The sequence below is a fragment of the Lontra canadensis genome, unplaced genomic scaffold (genome assembly GCF_010015895.1).
Source record: "Lontra canadensis isolate GAN:19392208 unplaced genomic scaffold, GSC_riverotter_1.0 scaffold107, whole genome shotgun sequence".
Classification (NCBI taxonomy): Eukaryota; Metazoa; Chordata; class Mammalia; order Carnivora; family Mustelidae; genus Lontra; species Lontra canadensis.
The window spans coordinates 3672947-3689334 of record NW_022631101.1 but is presented as its reverse complement, the minus strand read 5'-3'; the positions used below and the strand labels follow the sequence as shown (position 1 = coordinate 3689334).

The window sequence follows — 16388 nt, the reverse complement described above, 5'->3', positions numbered from 1 at the left end:
TGGTGACAGGCGCTTTGAAGGAGAGGAGCAGTTAGTTAAGGGGCTGGAGAGGGACAGGGTGGAGACGCTGCTTTAGCTGGGAGGTCAGGGGAGGCTTCCCTGGGGACCCGAGAGCCCACCTGGCAGGAGGAAGGAGGGACACCTGGTGGGCGGAGGGATTCATCAGGGCAAAGGCCAAGTTTAACCCTGTAAGGAGCAGTTCCAGAGCCCCACCCCTCCATACCTGACTCCCAGCCCCTCGGTGCGCCCTTCTCAGGCTCCGTGGCTGCCATCCCGGCCCCCCGCACCTGGCAGGTACCTGACTTGGGGTAGGTGATGATGAAGATGTCATCGTCCTGAACGTCTGCGTTCTCTACCACGCGGATGCTCTCTGGCGAGTAGATGCCAACGGGGAAGGGGACGCCCTTGTACCGGAAGTATTCGCCGGACAACTTCTGGCTGTGGGAATGTGGGGGAGACACCGTGAGGACCGGGGAGGAGGTGAGGACAGGAGTCAGTCCTGGAGGTTGGGGGTGGGTGGTGGGCAGAGAACTCTCAGGGCAGGAGGGAGGGAGAGCAAGAGACAGGTGAGGGGTGCTCGGATCCCCGGGGGAACCCTGGCAAGCAAATGTTCTCTGAGCCTCATTTCTTCATCTGCAAGGTGGGGATGGATGGTTTACCCAAACCCCACAACAAGACTCTGAGGTCAGGAGGGCTATTAGCTGCCTTTTATGAATGAAGAAAGCAAGGCACAGAGAGGTTGAGTGACTTCCCAAAGCCACACAGCCAGTGGAACACAGAGCCCTTCACAACTGTAAAGCAGGGCTAAGTGCTTTTCTCTCCCCCACCTTTTGCCCCAACCCTTGAGGAAGAGGTTAACTCACCACCCCATTTTACCAACAAGGAAACCGAGGCCACAGAAGCTATGCGCCCTGCCCACTCCTTCCTGCAAGGTTAAGGAGCGCAGAGCCCACCATTGAAACCCAACCCAGGGGTCACCATGAAGTTTTTGTTTTTGTTTTTTAACATTTTAAAGGAATCTCTACACCCAACGTGGGGCTCGAGCTTACAACCCTGAGATCGAGAGTTGTCTCTTGCTCTACGGGCTAAGCCCGCCAGGCACCCCGAAGCTGAAACAGTCTGAAAGTTCAAGCCCCTCACTTGAGCTGCCTTTCCAAAGTCACCATGATGGGTCCACAAAGCCACAAAATTTCCCAAAGTGAGATGTTCTAAGAGCGAAATCCATTCAACCCGCTGTAGCTTTCCATGACAGCCTTCCCTGGGGTCTCCTGCCCCTGGCGTGTGGGAGAGGCGTGGGTATTGGGGGTCCCTCGCTATAGTGAAGGGGAGCTCGCCCCCTGCTCCGGGGTATTTATGGGGTCTGCAGTCACGCCTGTCCGCATTCCCTCTAGGCGGCTGGCTGCAGGAATTCGCATCATGACACACCTTGTCCTCCGGCACCTGACCCGGAAAGCAAGAGGTGGAGGAGGAGACGCAGGTCTGAAGTGTATGAATCCAGAAGCTTGTTTGTGTCATTTTTCTGGAATGTTTGGAGGGTTTGTCAGCTTTCAAAATGAAGCAAGTCGCTATAATCCTCTTTCTTACTCTAAATAAACACCCCGCCTCTCCCTACGGCCAGAGTCATACTCATTGGTTCTTTCCCTTAAGGAGAGCCCCCTTGCCACCTTCCAAACTTCCAGCCCCGCAGAATCCGATCTGCCCTTCCTGAGCTGCCGCTCTGGGTGTTTCCATTCATGCCTCGTTAGAGTACACTGAGGACAATGCTGAACTGGGAAAAAAAAAAAAAAACAAAAAACAAACCAGTATGTGTGTAAGTAGGTTATGTTGTCTGTGGATTTCACTACGGGATGGCAAAGAGGCTATTACCAATAGCTGTTATAAAGAGGGTTGGGGACCACACAAATGAAACTCAGAAACACAGTGTTGAGTGAAGGACGGGCCGCAGGAGGGTCCGGACCCCATGATTTCAATTACGGGAAGTTCAAATACAGGAAATGTGCTAGAAGTTGCTAGAAGGTGCTAGAAGTTGCTAGAAGGTGCTAGAAAGTGCCAGAAGGTGCCAGACGGTGGGACAGCAGTTATCCTTGGGGGTTTGGGAGACTGTGATGTGGGGGCTGGTTACACAGCATGCCTACTGTGCAAAATTCTTGAGTTGTTGACCAAAGCCCTGTGTACAGCACTCTTGTGAGTTTTACCTTAACCAAATATTCAGTGAATGAATGGATAAGTAATTAAAGGGTGGTGGGGCTGGGAGACCTTCCAACTAAAACAACTATTTCTGGTAAAAAGGAGGTGGAGTGTGGGGCCTGAAGAGGTTGAAAACCCAGCTGGCTTATTGACAGTTGAGCGAATGGAGGTCCCCTGAAGGCTGTGACTGGCCCCGGGGGGGCCCCCAGGATCCTTCCTGAAGGCCTTTACCAGCTTCAGAGATTGAGGGAGGCCTGGCACCGGGTAAGGCTTGGAGGGGAAGAAGAGAAGCTTGAGAACTGTGTACTCTGCCTGGGGTTGCTGGAGGGCTCTGGGAGCCCAGGGGAGGCTCAGCTGGCTGGGGCCTCCCAGGGACAGTGTCCCTGTCCGGAGGTGGGCCCGGAAAGGGCTGCAGGAGAAGCCGGTGTCGGGGGCTATGGCCTGCTGGCAAAAAGCCCTTTATCCCTGACTGGGGGTTGTTCCCGTGGAGATGAGGAGGGAGGGCTGGTCACCTCACAGGTTGAAGGGGGTGTGGCCCTGGGTAACCACAGTGGTACAGGCCTGAGGAAGAGCACAGCCTTGGGGCTGAACATGGCTTTGGCACTTCCTAGCCGAGCTGAGGCCCAATACTTCAACACTCTTTCTTCAAAGGCAAAAGGGAGACGGGAGAAGTAGCAGTGTCTTGATGGAGGGCGTAAACTCTGAAGCCAGAATATGGGGGTTTGAAATCTGTGTCCCACCCGCTGTGTGGCTTCGGGTAAATCAATCGACCTCTCTGTGCCACCTGTTTTTTTATCCATAAAATGGGGGTAGTAATAATCGGTACCTCATAAGGCTGTTGTGAGCACGTAAAAAGTACTTGAACTCATCACCCGGAGATCAAGAGTCGCATGCTCCACCAAGAGGCAAAGTTGTAGTGACTATTCCGTGATGATGTCAGCTTCCCCTCGGGGGGTGTGTGGGCATGGAATTAGTGATGTCACTGGTTACTAGGCAGATTAGCCCAGGGAGTGGGCGCTTGGAGGCAGTCAGTTCCCATTAGATGGATGGGCGGCCCAGTGCCTGGCTCTTGGCGCTCTCCGTACCTTGGCCAGCGGATCTCGCCTCCCTGAGCCTCGGTTTCCTTATCTGTCCCATGAGGATAACAGTCATCTCTACATCAGGGTTCTTATCCTATCTGAGGATTAAAAGGGATAATCTAGGGGTACCTGGGGGGCTCTGTCAGTCGAGAGCATCGGCCTTCAGCTCGGGTCATGATCCCAGCGTCCTGGGATCGAGTCACCACATCAGGCTCCCTGCTCATCGGGGAGCCTGCTTCCCGCTCTGCCTGCTGCTCCCCCTCTTTGTGCGTGCACCCTCTCTCAAATAAATAAAATATTCAAAAAATAAAAATAAAAGGGATAATCTCGGAGGCGCCTGGCTCCTGGTAAACACTGGGAAAGCTGACACTCCCTCTGGTGGGCAGCGCTGTTTGGGTCTTTGATCTGACAGCCCCTCGGAGAGATGTCCTCCCCGGTTGGCAGGAGAGGAAAAGGGAGATGCTGACAGGGAAAAGATGCTGTGCCCTTCAGGAGTCCCTGAAATATTCACGGATGGCATGAATCAATCAATACGAGGGTATCTCCCTCCTGCCCAGCCCCCTCCCAGCAGGGAGGGTCCTCGCTCCACCCCAGGGGGTCACGTCCCTGGTGCTCTCCTGTATCTGACTGACCCAATGCACGCGGGAGTGAACAAAGGCACTGACCAAGAAGAAAGTGAGAGAGACGGGACGCCTGGGTGGCTCAGTTGTTAAACGTCTGTCTTTGGCTCAGTTCATGATCCCAGGGTCCTGGGATCGAAGCCCAAGACAGGCTCCCTGCTTGGCGGGAAACCTGCTTCTCCCTCTCCCACTCCCCCTGCTTATGTTCCCTCTCTCACTGTCTCTCTCTGTCAAAAAAATGAATTAAATCTTAAAAAAAAAAAAAAGTGAGGGAAAGTAAAAGAGCTTTCGTAATGTCCTTTCACCTGTCTCAGCCCATTTCAGCCCCCTGCACTTCAGAGCCCCCTGCCCAGCCCCTTTGAGATGCCCACAGCTGGGCCCCCTTGTGGGCCAGCAGTGTGCAGACCTTATCAGTGTGCTCTCAGAGTCCAGAACAGCCAATTGCTCATTAAATAAACAATAGAGGCCCAAATGCCGCCTCCTCACATGTGCCGATACTACAGACGGGACAATGGAAGGAAGGGAGAGTGATCTGGCCAAGGCCACACGTGACAAGTTCCAGGCAGAGCTGGGATTTGAACCTCGGCCCTGCGGGCAGTTTCTGTCCCAGTCCCACCTTCCCTGGGTACCCCGAAACTGCTCCCTGCGCTGAGCACTATTCCCACCTCCAGGCCTTTGTGCCTGCAGGTCCTCTGGGCCAGGAATGCTGGGCCCGCCCTCGCCCTTGTCTGTGCTTGAGGGTTCCAGGCCGGGAACGCCGCCCACCCCTTCCTGCTAGGTCGAATCCCACTGCGTGTCCTCAAACAGGTGCTGTGTGCCTTCGCTCCCCAGCTTGTAAATCAAATCTGGCCCCAGGGGGACTTGACTCTCCCTGGGTGACAAGCCTGTTTTGTTCCCACACCACGTCTGGGGCCTGGCACGGAGTTATCGCTCGACTGGAGCAGAGGAATGAAGGTGACAATGGAGCTGGGTCTGTCTGGCCGCAGAAGGAACAGCAGAGAGCACACCGGCCGACATAATGGGCCACTGGCTGAGCTCCTGCCTATTAGCCTCCTTAAAGCTGCCGGTTCTGGTCTGCCCTGCTCCAGAGACCCCAGAACGTGAGACTCTAAGAATGGCCTGACACATCGACACTCCGGCCTCCCACCCCGGGCCCGGCCCTCTCTTTCTCTCTGTCCACATTGCGCCCGTCCAACTCTGGTCTCCTCCTTGCCCTCTCGCTCTCTAGCCAGGCCCTTCAGTCCCTTGGCCTCCAGCCCCTTCCACCTGTCCACCCCGCACATGGCCGCAGTCCCTCCGTCTGCAGCTCAAGGCCCTCCGTGACCTAGGCCTGCCCATTCTTCTGGCCTCCTCCGACCTGAAAGACCCTGTTCTGACTTCCCTTTGGCCCCAGAAGGGGAGGAAGAGCATGGGATTCGCCCAGAGAGAAAAATCCATGTCAAAGACATTCGTTATTGGACTTCTCCCAGAGCCCCATGAGGTGGTTATGGTGAGCACTACTTCCTGCCGGAAGACATGGAGGCCCAGAGAAGTTAATATATTTCCCTAAGGTCACACAGCAGTCTTCCAAGGTGGTCTCAATAAGTACCTGTCAGTGCACCTCTACCCCTTCCTCTGCCACTAGAGAAGTGTGTGGATCAAGTTCAGTGTTTTATCCCCAGGGCCAGGCACAGAGTAGGTGTGCAATAAACAAATCCAACCCCGGTTAGGAACCCTGGGCGATGAGCGCCCTGTCACCATTTCCAGAGGCAGCCCCGTCCGCAGTGGGGAAGGAAGACTGGTTGAGGTTGGGTAGACTTGGATTTGAACTCAAGCTCTGCTACCAACTAGCTCCGTGACCTTGAATACATGATTTACCCTCTCTGGGCCTCAGGATGAGAAGGATAGGAAGGCTTCTTCCCTCCAACTGGACTTTAGTGGCCGCCTTACTGGTCTCCCTGCTTCTACCCCTGCACCCCAGCAATAGTTCTTCCCACTGTTAGAAACTAAGTAGGCTCTTGTCTCTCTTCTGCTCCCAGCCCACCCGCCTCACTCAAAGAAAAAGCAACACCCTCACCGTGAACACGAGGCCCCACAGGAGCCACACTGACCCTTCCGCCTTAATTTTCACCCCCACCCCTCGCTTACTGATCTCCTTGCTGGTCCTTTGACCCTTCAGGCCAAGGCCTGCCTCAGGGCCTTTGCACTGATTGCCTTCTCTGCCTTCCACTGTGCTTGGCACCCTCGCCTCTTGCCTTTGCTCCGACAGACAGCACCCCGCTGCCCCTTGTCAGTGAGGCTTCACCTGACACCCTCTTTGCACTCGAGCCCCACCCCAGCCCCTCACCCTGCTTTGTCTACGCGCCACCAGCGCACTGGGCATCTTCCCAGGCGCTCTCACGGTTTATGTGTCTCCCTGATTGTTGATTGCCGTCCTTCTCTGCTTGCACGTAAGCTCCGTGAGACCAGGGATTATTTAATTTATTTATTTATTTTTGGGTCCGTCTTCATTGCCAAGAGCAGCACTCCGGTTGATATTTGTTGAGGAAGTGATATTAATACCGACAGCGATGGCTGGCACAGTAGTCCCTGCTACGTGATGGGCCTGGCTTCCTCCACTCCCTTGACATCCCCTCCCTACCTTGCAAATGTGAGCTGGAGGCACGGAGAGGCAGAGCCAGGATAGGAACCCAAGCACCGTGGCTCCACGGTTTGACCCCTAACCAGCTGGGGGCTGTTGCCGGCCTGTCTCTGGGTCCCTGCGCCAGGTGCTCCCCAGATGTGCTCCTATCTGGGCAGGGGTGTGGGCGGTAGTCAAGGAGACAGAGGTTTTCCCCCCAGGGAACTCACGTGACCTCTCAGAGTGGGACTCCATCTCCCTCCCCTTGGCCACCTGAGTATTTAACTCCTAGGGAATATTATTATCATATTATATTATATACGGTAGTCCTGTATCTCACTGAACCATCTTTCTTTTTAAAGATTTATTTATGTATTTGAGAGCGAGGCGGTGGGAGGGGGGAAGGGGCGGAGGGAGAGGGAGAGAATCCCAAGCAGACTTGGTGCGGACCGCGGAGCCCCACGCGGGGCTGGATCTCACCGCTGGGAGATCCCGACCGACCGGAGCCGACACCAAGAGGGCGGCGCTCCCCCCACTGTGTCCCACAGGCGCCCTTGCACTATCTTATTATAAGCAGATCTGAAACCAGAGTCTCTCCCCCTCCTGAGTGTTCACCCACGAGCAACGAATGCTCATGTCCACACAAACATTTGTACCCCTGTGTTTATAGTCACCTTGTTCACGATCCCCCCAAACCGGCAACAACACAGACGCCGTCCAGCAGGTGAGCACGGCAACGGCGGCCCATCCACACCACGGGACGGCCCTTGGCAATGAGAGGAGATGACCACCGAGACCCACAACAGCGTGGATGCCTCTCGAAGGCGCGACGAGGGTGAAGGAAGCCAGACTCAGGAAGGCACGTCTGTATGGTCCGCCCGGAGGACGGTGGTCCCCACGGACGTGCGCACCCCAATCCCCAGAGCCCGTGACTATGTCACACTGTGGGGAAATGGGATCTCACGGCTGTGATTCTGGTCAGGATTTCAAGGTGGGGAGATTCTTGTGTGGCCCGAAATTTAATCACGAGGGTCCTTCAGAGAAGGAGGGGAGGAGCTGTGATCGCAGAAGCTGTGGTCAGAGCACCGAGTTTGGCAGATGTGAGCAAACCGCTGGCTTTGAGGCAGACCAGGGACCCATGAGCCACGGAATGCAGGTGGCTTCTAGGAGCTTCTAGAAGCTAGAAAGGTGCAGAAGAACCTGATTCTCCCAAGAGCCTCTGGAAGGAATGCAGCCCTGCTGCCACTCAGATCTTAGCTAAAATTGTGCTAAAATTCATAGGACTATACACTCCCCCCTGCACAGACACACAAATCAACTTTGCTCTAAATGACTTTCTTTGAAGAGCTTTTGTTCATATACATGCTCAACGTCCATTAGCCACTATGATAACAGAACAACCTGCTGGTCAGTGTCCCTCCTGGATACCCCAGGGATGTGCCAAGAAGCAACGCCTGCCCATTTGCTGGCCTGCCTTAGATTTGCAGTGTGACCTGAAGCCACTCACAAGCCCTCTCTGGTCTCATTTGAAGAATGAGCAGTGGAGGGTGCCTGGGTGGCTCAGTTGTTAAGTGACTGCTTTTGGCTCGGGTCGTGATCCCAGGGTCCTGGGATTGAGCCCTGCATCAGGCTCCTGGCTCAGCAGGAAACCTGCTTCTCCCTCTCCCACTCCCCCTGCTTGTATTCCCTCTCTCACTGTGTCTCTCTTTGTCAAATAAATAAATAAATCATCTTAAAAAAAATAAGAATGAGCAGTGACAGAGGGATCAGAGACCTCTTTTCCAGGGACATTCCAGCCTGATGCCCGAGGAGAGCTCCCCAACCCTGGAGCTTTAGGTCTTTTTGCCAGAGATGCGGCAAATTGATTCATTCAGCCCACAAATATTTACCCAGAACCTACTCTGCACCCTGTGCTGGGAGATACCAAAGTGAAGCGAAGTGACCAAAAAACCCAATTGTAGTTTGTGTTTGAATGGACAAAAATGAACCGAAAATTGTTTTAATGTGTGTGTACGCCCTGTGTTTTTAAAAGATTTTATTTTTAAGTCATCTCTACACTCAACACGGGGTTCAAACTCACACCCCCGGATCAAGAGACGCAGGCTCCCCTGGACTGAGCCAGCCGGTACCCCCCCAACCCCAAACGTTTTCAATGTGGGATGGTGATAGGGGGCAAATGGAGCAGGTGGGGGATGGGGAGCATCTAGGGAAGGTTGCAGGTTTAGGTCCACAGGGCAGGAAGGGGTAACCAGACCACACCATGTGTGCAAAGGAGATGACGGGGTCCAGGCCTGGGATTCTGGGTTCTGCGTGGGGCTGGAGCTGCTCCCCTTCCTGGGAGCGGCCCCACGCTTCCAGCCGGAATGCAATCCGGGACCGCAGGATCTCTTAGTAGCCCAGCCAGCTGTCCTGCTGACTCATGGCAGCCGCCTGTGGTCAACCTGCCTTTCTCTGGGGAACACTGCCAAGCCTCTCCAAGCCTGAGCCGGGTTCAGCGCACCCCATTCCCCTGACACACGGTGCAGTTCCCCGGAATGGGCTGTTCTCTGTTGCAGGAGTACCTTTCCCTTACCTCCTGAAATTCCGCCTGGAGCCCATCTGGGCAAGCATCAGCATCTCCTCTGGGCACCTCCATCCCAGTGGAATGACTCATGCCTTGGCCGGAGTACAGAGAAACAGGCTCTTTTCACTTGCCTGCTCTTGGCAGGAGAGCAATTAGACTAACCTCTTTGAGAGATCACTTGGCAACATTTTACTCAAGCAGATCACCTCTGCTAAAGCAGGAGACACCCCCTGCGTATGTGCTTGCTTCTTTCGCAGCCCTTTTAACACTTAGTAACTAATTTCTTTGGCTAGTGACTTCTTATGATCAGCCGGCCCCACTCCCAGGCTCTCTAAGAGGGAGGAGAAATTATCCTATCGTGTCCCATCTCCAAGAACCAGTATCTGACATCCCGGGCACTACGCCATCATATCTGTTGGAGGGGCAAAAGGACGTGACCCCTGGAAATTTATGGAATAGATCGGTGGCCTTGAGGGGATGCCCAGTTAAATATATACCAGGATGTTCATTGCAAGATCATTGATAAGCAAGACTTGAAACAACGCAGGGCTGGATAAATCCATCAGGGCCCGACAAATATTGGAATCCAGCCATTCAAAAGGAGGCGTTTATTTCTTGAGAGGGGCGGGGGTCCCATGTATATTTCTTAAAACCCAGCAAACTTCAAATGTGTGCACTACGCTGTAGGTATATATCCTCTTTTCTCTCTCTCTCTCTCTTTTTTAAGATTTTATTTGACAGAGAGAGAGAGCGAGAGAGCACAAGCACAACGGAGTCTGCTTCTCCCTCTCCCTCTGAGCAGAGAGCCCGATGCAGAACTTGATCCCAGGACCCTGGGATCATGACCTGAGCTGAAGGCAGATGCTTAACCGACTGAGCCACCCAGGTGCCCCTAGACATTCTCTATTAAAAGAAAATCCCATAAGCAAATATGGGATTGCTTGCAAGGCAATGTTCTGATGTCTACAGCTTACTTTGGAAACGTATCACAAATAAGTTCACAAATAAGGATGGAAGGACCGATAGAAGGATGCTCAGATACGTGATAAGACATATATATAAGACAAATATAATAAACTATAAAATAAAATAAAACAAGACATATAAAAAATAAAATATATAATAAAAATAAAATACAATAAAAAGACATATATAATACCAATAAAATTGGGAGGTATAGGGAAGTTTGTGGATAATTCTTCCAAGGTTGTTTGTTTTTTTTTTTTAATATGTTTGGATATTTTCACACTGAAAGACTGGAGGGGTAAGGAAGTGGGATTTATTTGGCAAAACGTCCCAGATACTACAAAAGGCTAAACGGTATGAAGTAGTATCTTGATTCTGTTTTCAAAAGAAATGAATAAGAAGAGATACACGAGTGAAGGTTCATTTCTGACAGGCAGGCATTAAGTGATGACTCCAGGGATGGGTCTGGGGTCGTCGTGAGACTAGAATTTTCCATTTCATGACTTCCCTATGTCTTGAATTCTGAACTGTGAGCACAGCGGCCGTGACAGCTTGTGCTCGCCCCTTGCCCGTGGCAGGTGGACCCAGAGACGTCTGGGGGGTGGGGTTAATGTGGGAGTCAGAGGTGGAAGAGCCCAGGCCCCCAAACACGTGGCCACATGACCCCAAACACTTGTGGCTGCAACGGGAGCCCTCAATGAATTTCGACCGCGTTAAGCACCCCAAGTGGGAGGCTGTTGAAGTCTGCCAGACTTTCTTCCAACGGCGCATGCGTCTTTTTCTTTCTTTAGAAAATCTAATTAGGAAAGTAACAAATTCTTGGATCATATCTCTATATCTTTTGATCATCTGCGTTTATTAATGGTCTCTCCCGACAATGCCACTGCCAGCCTTAGGGGATCCCAGTACTACCGGTGTGGAGGCCGAGGAAACTAAGGCCATCCCACCTCAAGTTTAACGTTAGCATGAGGACAGCCCTCTTAGCTTCCCAAGCCATCTCAGGCCCCTGTGACCAAGGGCTGAACTTTCCACTACTTTACTTTAGTTCTAGGGAACCCCACCCTGCTTTAGTTCCAAGAAAAACCGCTATACCTAATCCTGTAAACAGCCCGGCAACAGCTAATCAGCTATCAGCTAATCAGCTCACTGCCCGAAAGTCTGAAATTTTCCCGCTCCGAGCACCGCCCCCCAAGCCAAGCCTCTGGTAACCACACATAAATACCCCTGCCTTAACTAGACTCGGGGTCCAAGTCCCTACTCCGCTGTGTCGGGTATACTTGGGCCCAAGCTTAAGCTTGTTAAATAAACCCTCGTGGGATTGCATCGATGTTGGCTCCTTGGTGGTCTCTCCGACGCGAAAACTTGGGCATAACACCAGTTTGGTGAGTAACTTAACCGCTTGTAGAAGCAAACGCAAACATTCACAGCAGCGAGGGCTCTGATTCCCTCCCTCTCTCCCCCTTCCCCTCTCCTTCTTCTCCACCTCCTTCTCCCTCTCCTCCTCACCCTCCCTCCTCTTCCCCTACCCCCTCTCCCATCTCCACCCCCCTCCCATCTCCTCCCCCTCCTCTCCTTCCTCCTCCTTCTCCTCCCCCTTCACCCCTCTCTCTCCTTCTTCTCTTCCCTCTTCCTCCTCCTCCTTCCTGTTCACCTCCCTCTTCCCCTCCTCCTCCTCCTTCTCTCCCCGTCCTTCTCCCTCTTCTCCTCCTCCCTCTCCCTCCTCTCCCCTCCCTCCTTCTCCCTCTCCCCCTCTTCCTCTCTTCCTTCGAAAAAATATTGATTTCAGACCTTACCCCTTACTCTGCACCTTGCTTATTTTTTTAGGTCAATCGACAGCTCTCTCGTTTTGCTTAAAAATAGCTGCGAGATATCCCACTTCCATCCTTTTTAAAATTATTTTCCTTTTGAAGGAATATATTACTCTTCAGTGAATTTTGACAGAGGCATATCCTCCTGCGATCCCAACTCCTGGCAAGACGTAGAAAAGCCCAGGGCCCTGGAAAGTTCCCTGCTGCCTCCTCCGAATCTGTCCCCTCCTCTGTCTGAGAGGTGATCTCTGTCCCAAGTTTTCCTCAGAAATGGAGTTGTCTGGTCTTGGCCATTCTAGAACTTTTGTCTTACAGAACGTGCTCCAGCGTCTGGCTGTTTTGGCTCAGCGTAACATTCTTGACATTCATGGGTGTTTGTGTGTATATTAGAGTTTTTTTTCCTTTCTGTGGCTGAGTTGAATTCCACTGTGTAAATAAATCACAGGGTGCCTATCCATTTCCCTATTCTAGGCTGTTTCCAGATCAAGTTATTAAAGCTGCTGCCCCCATCCTGGTCTTTGGGAGGCCCTGCATTCTCATTTCCTTGGGCAAATAACCAGGAGTTGGAATTACTCAGGCATTGGGTGGGGGTCATATTATTTGCATTACTGTAACTATGGGTTTTACATCCTGATGGGGTAAAATCCCCTCTCCAGTTTCTTCCTCTCCCTTCCACTTCTAGCACATTTCAAATCCACTCAAACTTTTAAATAACTTAAAAAAACTTTTTTTGAGGGGTGTCTGGGTGGCTCAGTGGGTTAAAGCCTCTGTCTTCAGCTCGGGTCATGATCCCGGGGTCCTGGGATCGGGCCCCACATCAGGCTCTCTGCTCAGCCGGGAGCCTACTTCCCCCTTTCTCTCTCTGCCTGCCTCTCTGCCTACTTGTGGCCTCTGTCTGTCAAATAAATAAATAAATAATCTTAAAAAAGCTTTTTTTTGAGATGTATCACTTTGATATATCACTTTCCTAAAGATAATAGTAATGGAGAAAAATCTAGCTAAAGAAATTAATCACTCTCTTCAAATTCTCAGAATTCTTTGTACTGCAGCCCAGGCTCTGTCCCTCAAGGGCCAGTAGATTCACTGTGCCCCCATTGGCTCGCACAGCCCCCACCTCTCTGAGGCCCCTACCCCAGCATGGCCAGTGTTGTTCTATTCCCATTACAGGTTCTCCCAGTTCCCTGCATACTCTACGCTCCACCGAGCCTCAGAGCTCTGTGTGTGCCTTTAGCCTGAGGCTCTTTGTGATTGTTCTTTCTTTCCTTTTTCTCTAATGCTTCCTCTCTCTCTCTCTTTCCCTTCCAACATGCATTTATTAAGCTCCTACTAGGTACCTTTCCTGGCCCTTGGGTCACTCACAGCCTGGAGCCATGCCGGCCAACAGAACTTTCCAGAATGATGGAAACGACTCAATTCTGCACGCCTCCCCCCCTGGATATTGTGTGGGTCACTGAGCCCTTGAAACGTGGCCAGAGCAAAAGGGGGGCCCTTTCAACAGTATTTGCTTATTACTGATTTCACCATCACCCTGACACTTGATTCCAATGATCAGAAAGCTTTTCAGGCAGGTTGGTTTTGACTCAGGCCCGGGGAAGGACTTTCTTGAGCTGTAACGCCATGAGCCCAGAGGCAGGCTGGATGGAAGGCTGATGGAAGGCTGATGGAAGGCTGCCCTTTCATTGGAGCAAAAGGCCACTCAGTCCCAAAAGCTTTGTGTGCCGAGCATGTAAAAGATTTCATTGATAATTGTTTCTATCAGTTCCGTGTTGAAATGGTAGCATTTCAGATATATTGGGTTAAATAAAATATAGAATTAAAATGATTTTTGCCTGTGTCTCTTGCCATGTTTTTTCTTTCTTTCTTTCTTTCTTTCTTTCTTTTTTTTAATGTGGTCGCGAGAAAATGTTTGCCTCAGAGGGCTCACGCTGTGAGTCTATGGGACTGCGTGGGTCTGGCAGGTGGACAGACCACAGAGGCACTGGTCCCCTCGTGGGGGTGATGCCTGCCAAGGGACAGTCCTTTCCCGAAGTCTGAGGACTCCCGTCTGAGCCCTTTCTCTGGGCGGTTCAGAGCAAGGCCCTGGACCCAAGGATCTCAATCCACTCAAAGCCCTCCAGGAGCCTGAATGCTCAGGAAGGTTCTAATTATCACTATTCTTCACCCTGGCCCCACCCTTCCTGGCACCTGAGTTCCTGGCTCAGGAGGGGGTCACAGGGTTTGGAGAAGGAGGAAGGAAAAAAAACCACGCTCAAACCCTGACTCAGCAGAGAGCCCTGGATCTGGCCCATCCCCCCCAGGCATCACCCACTGTACCCATTTCACAGACGCAGAGCTCCAATGCCCCTGTCTGCCCCGGGGTCCCCGCCAGCGAGCGACCTGGGCAGGATCTTGACTCAGGGCTGCCTGCTCGCGAACTTCACGGCTCCAGCATTCTTGTCGACAGTGGCAAAGCCCTGGTTCCTACCTCTCTCTTGGGGCCTCTGATCCGGGCTTCCCCAGCAACACCAGCATCTCCCTCCTTGCCCTGGCATTCGATGCCTCCAGAGGGGCCGCCAGGAGGCCACTCTCCTTCCCATAGACACTGCCTTCCTTTCCACCCGGCTCCTCGATGTTCCCACGTTCCCAGCCCCGAAAGAGCACGTGCACACATGGAGACACATCTCGCCCTTTGCTCCCCAAGCCCACATCATCATCGGGCAGCTGGGTGGCTTTGAGCATCTCCCAAAGCACCTTATTTACTAGCGGCGGCCCAGAGTCCCCGCCCCTCTCGGCCTGTCCAAATTCCACCCAGGCGGCGAGGTCCAATGTCCTATTATTGGTTTACTGCTTAGAACCTTTTTATTAGCGGCCCCCTTCTCCTTGGGAGAAACAGTTCTGTGACTGGCAGGGATCGAACCAATAAAATCTTAGAGTGGCTCAGCCCTCCCCAGGAAAGGAGGAGGCCAGGACTTTCAAAACCAGGGCCAGAGACCTCAGCCATAAACCGGGCGGAGATCAGAAAGGGCCTTGCAGCAGGTTCTCCAAGATCAGAGGGAGGGAGGGAGGGGTGGCGACAGCAGGTCCAAATGCGAGCTTGGCTTCCTCCAGCCTCGACTCTCTCCAGAAGGGGCTGGTCATGGAGCAGCCCAACATGCTGACACCCCAGGAAACGGGCCGGAGCATGGACTGCCCACCAAGCCTCCCATCAGGCCTGCCAGCGGCTGCCTCCCCCTCCTCCCCTCACTCATCCCCAGACTCCTTTCCCGCCCGCCCATGCCAGCCGGCACGCAAGAGGCCAGGCAGCCTCACTTCAGACCCTGGCGACATCCCACCTGGCAAGCTGTGTGACCTCGGGCAACTCACTCAACCTCTCTGGGCCTCCATCATAAACGGGATGACAAGAGCTAGTCATTGGTGCTCGTTAATCCCAGACAGTTGCTGGGAAGCCCGTAAGAAAGAAAGGACCAGAGGGGATGCAGAACACAACAGTCAGGGTTCTGCCTGCCTCCTGCTGTCCACGTTTTCCTTTTCAAATTTTGATTTTTGCCCTGGAGATCCCCGTTTTGTACACTGGACCCCTACACAGCGGCAGGGAACAGCACAGAACTTATAAAGCGTGATTGATGGCAAAGCCAGCGAACGAGAACGTTCCGAGCCCCGGGTCCCGCTGGTGTCTCTGGGCTCCTCCTCCCCACAACCACGACCCCCATGAAATCCTCTCCCGTGGCGGAGTTCTGTCGCGTGTGCCTGTGTTCTCCAAGCAGTATCTGAGCTTTTCTGGTTTTCCAGGGGAGGGGGGTTGTAAAAAATGGAACCGGGTTGCAGGAGGTGTCATTAAGAGCCACTCACGCGACTGTGGGTACTAATAGTCCCCATGGGAATTTTCCACTGTCCCATTGGTCCCCTCGAATTCACAGTCTGCCTCTCCTCTCCCTTCTCCCTCCCTGCCCTGCCCCTGCTCACCTGCCTTCTGGCCCTGACTCATCCAGCCAGCTTGCCTAACCTCCATTCATTCCTTGACATCATTCTCAGAGACTTGCTAGGGCCCCCGAGGTGGCCCAGCTCTGGCCCTTTCTGTGAACAGTCCACAGTGTGATGCGTGGGGTGAGTCTGAAGCTGGAAGTGTGGTCAGGGAACCCAGCTGCGGTGGCCGAGAATCTGACACCGTCTGAGAAGGGAGTTTGCCACACAGGGAGAGAGGTCATCCCAGGCAAAGGAATGTTCAGATGCGAGTCCCAAAGGTGTGAGATCCCGGCCCCGGTGGGAGTGGAGGCAAGCAGGTGGGGCCCAGGCATTAAGGAAGGTGGGGACTGTGGGAACAGAGAGGAGCTCCCACAGAAGAAGCAGGGTGAGAGGCAGGACCTCAGCCCTAGTCCTCCGTTTTAAACCAGAGCAGCTCCCTCTTGAACTCTGTGATGTATTTCTGCTCCAGAAGTAGATTCCTCTAAAGAGATCTGTATCTTAAAAGGTTTCAGAAGCCATCGCTACGGGTGCTAGGGAGTCACAGAAGAAACTTGAGCTAAGCATGGCCAGAGGTGGATTCAGGAGATTAGAAAAAAAACTCTGGGAATCCCCACAGAGGACGTG

The 16388-nt window shown here is 52.9% G+C and overlaps 1 protein-coding gene and 1 long non-coding RNA gene across 3 annotated transcripts in view; one reads left to right on the top strand and one right to left on the bottom strand.

Moving 5' to 3' along the window:
- SULT2B1 (sulfotransferase family 2B member 1) overlaps positions 1 to 16388 on the bottom strand; it is a 32125-nt gene that overhangs the window by 13542 nt on the left and 2195 nt on the right. Inside the window, exons 1-2 of one of the 2 annotated variants that reach the window (XM_032839235.1) lie at positions 14287 to 14402; positions 299 to 438 (exon numbers count right to left, since the gene is read on the bottom strand). In XM_032839235.1, coding sequence (XP_032695126.1) covers positions 299 to 438; positions 14287 to 14333 — 187 coding nt within the window. In that variant the 5' untranslated portion in view covers positions 14334 to 14402. Of the gene's footprint in view, positions 1 to 298; positions 439 to 14286; positions 14403 to 16388 lie in introns of those variants that run through there. The other variant, XM_032839234.1, reaches the window with a different exon arrangement.
- On the top strand, positions 11359 to 12337 carry LOC116856050. The gene is made up of 2 exons (XR_004380464.1): positions 11359 to 11396; positions 11925 to 12337. It is a non-coding gene; the product is annotated as an uncharacterized LOC116856050 (long non-coding RNA).